Source organism: Mesitornis unicolor, unplaced genomic scaffold (assembly GCF_000695765.1).
Source record: "Mesitornis unicolor isolate BGI_N332 unplaced genomic scaffold, ASM69576v1 scaffold38443, whole genome shotgun sequence".
Classification (NCBI taxonomy): Eukaryota; Metazoa; Chordata; class Aves; order Mesitornithiformes; family Mesitornithidae; genus Mesitornis; species Mesitornis unicolor.
This window is the reverse complement of record NW_010174695.1, coordinates 1-11,477: the sequence shown is the minus strand read 5'-3', so window position 1 is coordinate 11,477 and position 11,477 is coordinate 1. Positions and strand designations below refer to the sequence as shown.

The following is an 11,477-nucleotide window of genomic DNA, read 5'->3' as shown; positions in this document are numbered from 1 at the left end:
CTTAAGACACTAAAAACAGAGTTAAAAATAAAAATTAAAAAACATACTAAAACCAGGTATTCACAACATGATTAAATAAAGCACTATAAGAAAGGCTAGTATTTTATGACTAACAATATGGCACACCACTGAAGGACCTTCAGAAAGGGCTGAAAACGCTTCAAATAAATATTTATTTACTACAAAACACAGTAGAAAGCATTTAATAAACGTTTTATTCGTTATTGGTCTACTTGGTCTAAGCTTCTGAATAAAAACATTTTTACAGGTAAAACTGCTTATACCTACTACACTCACTTCAGCAGTTAACTAAGTTGCTTGCACACAATCCTCTGTACAAGAAACGACTTCAATTCAATTTCAATCCTCTGTAAAATAAACGATAAATTCTTCAAACGGACATTCACACATTTAAAAACGGTCAGCCCTGATGTATTTATATAGTTGTACTCTGCTCTTTTTGGCTATCTGCAATATACAACTATGGTATTACAATGGCAACCGACAGACTCCTGGTCTGAGAAGGCATTTGATGGCTCTGCCCTCAGCTTTCCTCTTGCACCTCAAAGTCTCCTCAGACATAACTGGGACAGCTCCTATGGAGATGGTGAACCCAGGTCTTCACTTCTCAGAAGCTGCAAGCAGAGATTCAATATCCTTAATAACTTCAGAAGTTTTTTCCAAAGCCTGCAAGACACACCCTTCAGTGATTTCTTCTGGCTCAATCTCGTTTTCTCTTTTTCTGACAGTAATACCAGATGGAGTAGATTTTGCAGCAGTTGTCCTTTCCAGAACATTGCTATTATCCAATAAAACTAGTGTTATTTTGTTAAGGAAAAAATATCAAACTCTTCCTCCTAATGAGAAGAATACTTCTCCATATTTGTATTGATCGTTCTGCGTGGCAAAGTCTTACATTTCATAGCATGGTAATGACATAAAGCTAAAAAATTAAAACAGTGTATTATTTAAAATGTCTACATGTATAAAGAATGTCTTCAAGTAAGACGTCAGTTTACCTGAAAGTTACTTTAAAAAGGTAATTGTCACACTTCACAGTTTCACAGCATGCACTTTTCATAGCAGTAAAATTGAACTCTGGCTTAAAGACAACTACAGAGTGGTGCTACGCACATGCAATGCAGCACACTTTTCTGATGTGGCTAAACACAATGGAGCAATACTGAGATAGCTGGCAAACAGAAATGTATTGTACTGCAATAACATGCCCAAAGGCAACTATATCATCCCTCTTTCAAGAGCAGATGAGTGTAAGTAAAACTAATACAATACCCATTAAAGGGCTTCCTTTTTTTGGTGTCTTTTTATTTTAGTTTTGTACTCTGGCAGTGCTTTCGTTTCTGGTGCTGTGATGCAGAGGTTGAACAATATAAATGATAAAACAAAAATTATAAATAAGAAAAAATGGCTTAAAAAGGTAATTCTAAGATATGGGTAAGACAATAAAGATGGTGAGAACAGGGCAGAGAGCCTTTGATGATCTACAGTGCAGATTTGAATATGCAGATGAACAACAGAATATAAAAGTGAAAAATCATTACAGCTTTCAAAAGGATACAGTTAAATCTCTGTATTTTTTTGAGCTCAGCATCAGCAGACCTGTCCAAGAAAATAAAGATTAAACTATTTAGTATCATAAAAGGTTATCAAATGTGTTTTCTATTTCAGGTTTTAATTTTTAATAGTTTCCAACAATACTGAAAATTACATGAGCAGAATCCAAGAGGAAAAAATGCTTTATTTCTGTCTTTCATACCACTAGTGAATGGTGCTAATGTGCTAGCCATGTGCTAATCATTTGTGTTTCCAAAAAGCAGTACTCTGCTCTAAGAATAGTCTTTTAGCTGTACATGTGTATAAATATATATAGATATAGTTTCATGAGCTACTGAATCTGCTGTAATTTGAATAAGAAGTGCAGGTGTAGACAATTTCAATTAATGCATTTTTAATACCCAAATATGATGTCAGTAGACCTTTGGTCAGTGGCATGTTTAAAAAGGACAAATACATTACCAAGAGATACAAGTGTCATTTAGCAGCTCAAAGTACTATTTTAAACTGCTTGGTGTTCTGGTAAAAGACAGTCTTTCTTAGTCTAGTTTCTCTTTCTCACCTTGCAAGACACTGCCTCTGTAACATTAAACCTCCTTTGGTAGAGTCACCATAATTCTATAGTCTAAATAAGGCCAGCTGAAGTGCAATGAAACGAGACTCACCCAGAACTCAACTTACCTAACATTTTAAACACTGAAAGAAAAAATATGAAACCATACCAAATAAATGGACTTACTATTTTCATTTTTGACCCTTAGGAAATGCAGTGGATAAAATTCCGAGTTTATAGTCTTTTTGAGTTCTATTTTCAACATAATTTGTAGTCAGTTATTTAGTAAAAAGATAAATACCAATTTTCTTCAGTTACAGAGTGTGCAGTACATTCAGGAATCTCCTTCCTTTCATTCAAACTTCTGCACCATTCTATTGCTGTTCTGATGTACCTATGTTAACATTAAAATTCACAGAAAAGTAGTTATGTGCATGAGAAATACAGTCTATTAATTAAAGCAAAAAACTGAAGGCATTAAGCAATATACCTGGGATCTGACAGAAAAAGCCATGATTCAAATCTAGCCTTTTCTCTAGGTTTCCTAGTAATTTTTGATTCCCACTTTTTTTTTCTATAATCCCCTCCATATTTAAATCTATGCAGTTTTAGAAAATTATAACAAAGCTGTATAATTTGTAATGAATAGTGTACAAAATTTCATTTTTGTTTGTGAGTATCTGCTTGCTAAAATGCAGAACAGTAAGCTTCTGATGATTCCCATAATGAGCCTGTAATTAGAGCAAGCAGATTAGAGAAAGCAATCTGCAGACAGAGGTCAATATCTGTAATAAAGCAAAAATTGGATAAAGTGCTATCCAGCTCTATGCACCAGCTCATATAGGACAAAGACTGTTTTTTTTTCTTATCCACTGATGTAAGCACCACATTGCAGCTATTCTTTAAAAAAGACATTACTGTAACAATTATAATGGAATGACAGCATGCAGGGGTCCTGAGTCATACAGGTCCTGAATCTCTGTCAGATGTAACATGGAGCTTTAATCATTATGCGTTTGGTTCCCACCCCACCCAATGTATTTGCAGTAAATACCATTTCTTCATATGGAAGGATTTGTACAGAATTCTTCTATAGTTAACTTTAAATTGTTTAAATTACTTATACCTTTCATAGATTCCAGGATTACTTATTTGGATTAGCTGCTGCACCCCATCAGGCGTAGTTAACTTACACCAGCCTCCATCTTCATTTACCTTAGAAGAAAAAAAATCTGAAGTATTAATTTTGTGCTGGAGTCTGAAGAAAAAAAAGCAACTATAACATTCCAATTTAAGAATGAAGTATCTGTGAACATTCCATTTAAACACTTAGAAGTTTGTGTCTTCCTAAGAATAGAATTTGTTATAGTCTGCAATGACAAATGCAGGAGGAAAAAAAAAGAACACCTGGCATGGCCCCAACACTCATTTTGTGCTATTCAAGAATACATTAACTCTAGAAGTGTCTAGAAAGGTTGCATAACCTGGAGAATTTTCACTTCTTCCTCCTTTTACCATGAGTGAGTATACAGATTTGAGCTAGCTCACATCAGGAAGTTATACTGCATTTTTTGGCATACTATCATATTTTTATTGTTTATAACAGGTATCCTCAGACACTCCAAGATCTTTTTTGTGTCTTATCACATTATGGTAATAGACAAAGACTCAAAAGCCAAAAATCTCAGCAGTCAACCTTGAATCTCACTCACATAACTTTCTCTGTAGTGCCATTTTTCAAAAATCATATAGTCTTTTTACTTTTATATTAAGTAGATTTAAAAATGTATATGTGATGCAATATGCACAACATTGTTTTTCAGTGTAATTTTTTACTATTTGCTCAGTTATAGACAATTTGAAATAAAACCCAAATACTCCCTTCTTTGATCAATGTGAATGACTTCTGAAAAGAACAAAGTTTCATCTGCTTCTTTAGGCATCGTTTATGCACTAAAATATTTTTCCTTCTTGTTTCTGATTAAAATACTGGCAATACATTAACAGTTGCGTTTGTGGATAGTTCCTATTTTAATTTAGACTACTATACAAGCTCAAGAGTAAGAGCTGCGAGTTACTGATTTCTCAAAAGATTTACTTTGTATTTTATAGGCATCAAAACTTTTGTTTCCTTTTTCCCATTACTTTCCTAGTAACACTTTTTTGTTACGAGTTTTAAGAGTGCTAATTTCTCTAACTCATGAGTTACCTGGATCTTACTACAGGAAGAACTGAAATCCCAGACCATATTCAAGGTCATACCATCCCAAAAAACAGCATGGACTTTATGATCTGAGTACACAATGAGTCTTCCTATACTGGGAATAACCTTTTCATACAGCAAAATTGGCAACATTTCTCGTCCATCTGTCTCAGGTACCTAGAACCACACAAACACATTAAAAACTTGAGAAACAGTTACTGACATCATTACAGCTGTTTGTGAGCGTCTCAGATTTTCAGTTCAGTTGTTTTTCCAGGCCACAACCAGCTCTTTATCACACAATTGCTTTCTGCTTCACACATACACCTTTACATTGCATGCTTCTGGTTCCCAAATGTAGACCTTCTGATCTTTGTTCATAGAATACACTCACCAATCCTCCCTCTAGATTAGAAGTGAATCCCATTCCCTATAGCCTGTATAATCAACCTTGTAACGCTGCAAGATTCATAAATCTCCAGCTACATACCATTTTCCAGCAGCAGAGATGATAGTTATGAGTTAATGATAGTTTAGTCTTGTAGCAGTACTGAAGTATTCTGAGGAGAAAAAAACCCGAAATATTAAGCATTTCATACTTACTATGTCTGTCCGTAAACAGTTGCGACCTTTGTTCTGTAAGTTTATAGACATAAATTCCTTTAATTTTTCTACTTAATGTCATAATAAGAATTTTGTATAATTTTAACTACTGTCCTTTCAAAGTCAGAGGAATCAATGTAACAAAGATAAAGAAGAGCAAGTTACTTGGTTGCCTGAATAATGATGGAGGATATAGAGTATGGATTTCCTGGTACATCAGGAGGTAGGCTGTTTACTGAATACATCTTTTCTTCTTTCTGCAGTAAAAAGCAGAAAGGAGATGAGTTAGTTACAGGTACTGTAGCATGAAAACAATATTAAGAGCTTGCAAGATATAAATTTTCTGGCCTCCTAGAAAGCATTTAAATTTGTACCAGGACACAGATAAATACCTCCTTGAAAAGCAAAACAAATGCAGTTGTATTCTTTAAGCCTAATATGATAAGAAACATTCATAGTTTCCATGCACTTGGTACAGACCAAGACACTCTCTTACCAGAGAGCAGACTGTAGTCCATTACTGAGTACAATTTGACTACAAGTTAAAGGCTAGGTTCAAAGGGTTACAAAGTTGACCCTTAATTCTGCTTTAAAAATACAAAGCACTGGATAACCACATGAGAGGGTCTCTGCTCTGAGGAAACTTAAAAATAAACACACACACAGAGGCAAAACCATTTCTCCAGCTCTAAACAGCTGGTCTGCGGCAAAGCCAGAACAGCACCTGCATCTTCTGGGTTCTAGCTGAAAAAGAAAACCCTTTCAAGTACATAAAGATCAAACTCTCATCAGTATCTTAGTTTAAAGACTAAACTTCTCTTCTAAGTTAGTGAAAAATGGTTATTGTAGAATCTTACTGCAGTACATACTGAAGATTGTGAAATAAATGTTACAATGAGTAAGATTTTTCTTATTGTGTCTATAATTTACAAAAATACATTCCGTAGCAGAAAAAATAATCTCATTTTTTGTATGACTGATTGCTTGATTCAGTCATTATAGTAATTACCAAGGTAATTCAATACTGACTGTATTGCTGAATGTCTTACAACTATGAAAACTGCTAACTTGAAAGAATTTGAAATACATTTTAAAGTAGTTTTATAATTTTATACCTGCTTTGTTGTTTTTTGGATTGCATAATGTATGAAATAGTTTCCCAGAAATGCTCCCTCTGACTTGAAAAATGAGTCATCACCAGGATAAATTTCTGTGATGTTTGTCCTACCATGGATAAATCTAAGAGAAATAATACGATTTTTAACAAGTATTTAAAATGCTGTGTCACTAGACAATCAAAACAGGTTAGTACACTTGAAAGCATTATGCAGAAACACATTTTAATCACAACTCTCACATGAAAAACTTTCTACTGTTCACAAACAGCAGAATGTACCAATTATTCCTTTTAACACAGAAGATTAGCATTACCAGGCTCTTTGGCTGCATGTGTGCATGGAGGGTGGGAATTAAACAAGCTAAGGAAAGTTCTTTTGTGTTGAGGTAAACATCTGTCAAGAGCCGCTCATTCCGCTGACCACAAAATGTAGTGATTCTGAAGAGAAAAACCCAATTTTCTTAGCAGACCAGCTCTACCTAGTGCACACAGAGAACTGTCAGACTGAACAATTTCTGAACAACCTGAAGGTCTTAAATTCCACTGCAGGTGTGTATTTTTCACTAAGATCAATTGTCTTTTACTTGTGATCATACAGTATCTTGGAGCCTAAAGCGCATTTAATGACCCAGTTCTGCAACTCTGTGGTTAGATGCCTGGGCTTTGGAAATGGAACTTAAAAGACTAAGTATGGTCACTCTCCACACTTCCAAAGAAATGAGGCATAGCATCAAGTTGCTGCTCAACATTTTGTCCAGATGAGATGAAAATTTAGGAATTACACTGAGAAAAATTAAGAACACTAGGCAGAAAGATTAAAGCTTTAAAGACCAACTATGCTTTTATCAAAGACTTTCAGATGCTGATAGCAACTGTAGCATTTTCAAGGTTTGCGTAACCAAGTTGAAGGGGCAATTAAAAAAAAATGAAAAGTCTTTTTTTTAACCATATGGACAAGCTGATTTCCCAGGAGAATCCACAGTGTAACTGCTTGCAATTTGTGAATTATGTAGGTCACCAGGACAAACATTTCTAAAGTGTGAAATCTTCAGTATCAAAAGGAGCAATGTAATCTGCAAAGAAAACAAGTGCCATACTTGTCAGTGAAGTCTGTGGGAGCTCCAGCTGTCCAGTAAACCTTTAAGAAATCAGATAATCAGATCATGTCTTTAAAAGCCTTACACAGGATTTCAGATTATATGTTTCAGACATGCCCACTTTCAGACCTGGAAATATACCATACTAGAAAATCTGAAGTCCAGTGAAGAAACAGCAGAAACGAACAGACTCTCACATGAAGACTGTGTACAGTTTCCAAAGGAGTGAGGAAGGGACAAAGTAAGACTTAAAGCTTAATTCTCATACAAACGAAGTCTTCCAAAGGTGAAATGCATGATCTTCCACATACCTATAAAAAACACCCTGGCACCATACAATTTCAATTAGCTGAGGGCATGAATACTTTTCAGTATCTTGATTCCGAAAGAAGTCAGAGAAAGTCCACCTGTATAAAATATAATAAAAACTTCAGTGAGTTTGAAGGTCAGGGGTTTTTTGTGTGCTAGTAATAATTTCTGTACCAAAGACAGATGCCTGCACATCTGTTCAAAGGAAATGAGGCCATGTATTTTCATGCATGCTCTAATTCCTTAGCTATTCACATCAGTTATGAAATTAATTTTCTTAAACCTGAAAAGTATTTTAAAATTATTTTTAGTGGTGCTGACAGAGAAGGTATGCCACTGGCCCACCTCAGTAATACATTCTCAATAATGAAAAAACCCAAACCAATCCAAAACCTGTGTTCTTTTTTCAGTGTTCTCTTTTTCATTTACATATTTATGCAGCATGTCAGAAATAAAATTTATTTTTCTCTGGAGTAATTACTATCTATTAATTACAGTAGGATACAAAATGTTGGTGTCAAAAATTTCAGGTTCCAAGAAGTTCCTAAAAAGAAAAGTATATGATAGTGATATTTTTTAACAACTAGAATTCAGTTATTTTGATAGAGGTTTAAGTTCCAAATTGCAGAATTGTAAAACCTATGTTAACAACTATGAATTAAAGAGCTTAAATTACCTGTGTAAATGTGGGGCTCTGCAGCTGAGTGGCAAAGCTGTAGGTAGACGAGAAACTGTTTCATGTGTTTCAGGGCCTACTGAAACATCAGCTTCTATAGATGTATGGCTGTTTTTCTCATATGTCTTCTTTATACTCTTAACAGTGTGTAAGTTATAGCACATTAGTGCCAACGACAAAGGGTATTTCCATTCTTCTGGGTAGGAGGAAACAGACCAACGCTGCTTAACCCATGTGTATTCAAAAGAGCAATTTGTGTAGAACAAAGGGACTCCATCTCTGTCTTTTTGGTCCTTTGGTTTGGTTGGCTCACTGTATTTACCTTCTGCACAACTGTGTTCATTCTTCTTACTCTCAAGTCTCATTTGTTTCGATGACATTTCAGCAACAGAATTTTCACTTGATTTTCCATACTGATCTCTGGTTTTATAGTTGTTGTTCTTTTGAGAGGAGCGTAAGGATGCTGCACATGACTGGCTGACTTTGCATAAGAACTCCACTGTAAATTCTTGCTGCAATTCTGACAGGTGGAGGTGAGCATAACCATCTACTGACGAGATCTTCACGCTGCCGTTGTCCATACATCTCGTCAGATCAGCCACAGCAGGATCAGGCCATCTAATTTCTACAATATCACTGAAAAGAATCTAATACAAGAAAAAGGATTGGAATGTGTGGCAAGATAAAAATTACCTGCTTCCCAGAAATTACAATGGAGGATTTACATTGAAATGAATTCAGTCCTTCTGCAAGGTGATGTATAGCAAGAAAATTTACTCTGTATTTATTTGCATACATGAACTCAAGAAGCAGCAAAATATCGAACCTTCATATGTACTTCCTCCTGTTCTAATACAGTTCTATCTAGTAATAATGTTTTAATTGAATATGCATTCATAATCTAGTAAGGTACGTGGCACAACTGCCCACAGACAGTAGATACTTCTGTTTCCAACTGCTTCCCATGAAGATGTACTCTGTGTTCACCAACAGTTTAAGCAGTGTATCAAAAATGTTTGAAAATTCTAGGAAAGGAGTAAGAACGCAAATAATATATAACCTTTCCACTGCATATATATTCATGGGTAACCTGCATTTTGAATACTGCTTGCAGTTCTGAACAAGCCGTACCACTGACCAGATCCTCCTCCTCAAGCTGTCCAGAACTGTGGATGGTCAGTGTGGCCAAAGCAGAGCCTAAAAAACCATAGTACTAGGTTATTTTGAATTCAAGCATAAGCAAAGGAATGTAGTATAAGCGTAGAAACATTTTTGTACCCAGTGGCCCAGTAAAAGTGCTGTCACTGCTAGTAACAGGCCCCAGGCTGGCCCATTAGGCTCGTTACCAACTTGTTACAAGAACATGCTGAGTGAACTGGAGCTTGATAGCTGTTACCTCATTATAACGGACTGCTGAACTGTGGGAAATTGCAAGGGCCTTGAAAATGTCAGCACTGGTTGAAAATTGAGGCAACAGAACAAAAAAGGATACAAAATTACTGAAGAAGTACAATCTCAAGAACTGTAAAAAACCCTGCTTTTTCTTTAAGAAAAGCAGCAGCTGATAAACTGAGGGAAAAAAAGAAAAAGGAAAAAAAAAGCCAAGAATAACGCACTTGCTGTAGCCTGGGAAAATTATCCCTCAACATCCTGAAGCAAGCACTCACAGTGGAAGCTGTAAGTTAAAAACTGTCTGAAAACTCAGCCATCTTCTGTAAGAGTAAGATTCTGGCCTGGGGGAGGGTGGAGGGTTCCCCACCAGCACCGAAAACAGAACATCAGTGCGGTGCCGCTGTACCTGGCTGTGAACGCACAGCGTGACTGTCATGGACTGACTGTTGTTCAGTGTGTGCTGGTACTGTGTTTTCAGCAACTAAGCATTAGTAACATGTGTTACTTGTGAAGCATCAGACTCGTAAGACTCTCACCACAGTGTGCATGCCAGAGGGATGCTGACAAGGAATACAGCTCCTAGGAAGGGTAAATGGGGGGGTCTCTGGATCAACTTTTAGTCTGATGTGGAGCAGCTACCAGAGTGACACCCTGCCTCTCACAAGCCTCCTTCATAGACTCACACAGGTGCTCCTATGGGGACATGATGGGTGATTCTGCCTCTACTCTGCTCTTGTGAGACCCCAGCTGGAGCACTGCATCCAGTTCTGGAGCCTCCAATATAAGAAGGATATGGAGCTGTTGGAGCAGGTCCAGAGAAGGGCCATGAGCATGATCCAAGGGCCAGAGCACCTCCACTATGAGGACCGACTGAGAGAGTTGGGGTTGTTCGGCCTGGGGAAGAGAAGGTTCCGGGCTGACCCTATTATGCCCTTCCAGTTCCTGAAGGGGTCCTACAGGAAAGCTGGGGGGGGACTTTTTACAATGGCCTGTAGCGACAGAATGAGGTGTAATGGTTTTAAACTGGAAGAGGGTAGATTTAAACTAGGTATTAGGAAGAAATTCTTCACTGTGAGGGCGGTGAGACACTGTCACAGGTCGCCCAGGGAAGCTGTGGATGCCCCCTCCCTGGAAGTGTTCAAGGCCAGGATGGACAGAGCTTTGGGCAACCTGGTCTGGTGGGAGGTGTCCCTGCCCATGGCAGTGGGTTGGACTGGATAAGCTTTAAGGTCCCTTCCAAACTAAACCATTCTATGATTCTGAACCTGATAGCCTCTCGGAAAACACTGTCCTGTTTCACTGAGCTTTCTCTGAAAGGTTTCAAGTGCAAAAAAGTGATGATACATGAAACAGCTCATTCTGTCATAGATACAGAATCCTACGTTTTATTCTTACTAAGAGAAAATGAATTATTTAGTGTTTATCTACAAAGGATATGCATAAATATAGGACTAATTAACACTTAAAACTGTAGTTTAAAGTGTCAGTATTCTAATTGAGTTGGCATGTATTAGCCAAACTGTGCTCTGCAGATCTTCACAGCCTGTGCTCACACACACGCATGTAAAATCATGTAACTCCACTTTGTCAGACTACTAGGGAAATTTAGTTTACAAAAGCGTTGTATGTGTAACTCTCACCTTTTTTCTTTCCGGAGGTATTACACGTGAGGGTAAATATGGGCGAGAAGAAAACTTGTTTCGGAAATCTAACGCTCGTAGAAGTTGTTCCTAACAACGAAATAACACCACAACACAGCCGTGTTACATGGCGACATTTCTGTGCAGTGATAACATTTCAGCCGATTTTATCCTCTTATTTTTCTGCAGGAGAAGCTAAGAACATCCCTCCACTGTACACAGAGAAACAAGAACTTTGTTTCTGCCGTGGCGCTGAGGGACCAGCACTCCCCAGCGGGACGCCCGCTCCCGCCCACCCCTCTCCTGCCTGAC

The 11,477-nt window shown here is 37.2% G+C and overlaps 1 protein-coding gene across 1 annotated transcript; it reads right to left on the bottom strand.

Moving 5' to 3' along the window:
* Positions 1-621: 621 nt before the first annotated feature.
* Positions 622-11,255, bottom strand: LOC104538072 (chromosome unknown open reading frame, human C5orf34; the record flags this gene model as incomplete). The annotated part of the gene is made up of 11 exons (XM_010181132.1): positions 622-815; positions 1,580-1,620; positions 2,430-2,522; positions 3,255-3,343; positions 4,338-4,508; positions 4,822-4,891; positions 5,100-5,191; positions 6,050-6,173; positions 7,460-7,555; positions 8,134-8,780; positions 11,166-11,255. Coding segments are annotated over 11 exons (1,707 nt in total), but the record flags the coding sequence as incomplete, so codon positions are not given.
* Positions 11,256-11,477: the final 222 nt, after the last annotated feature.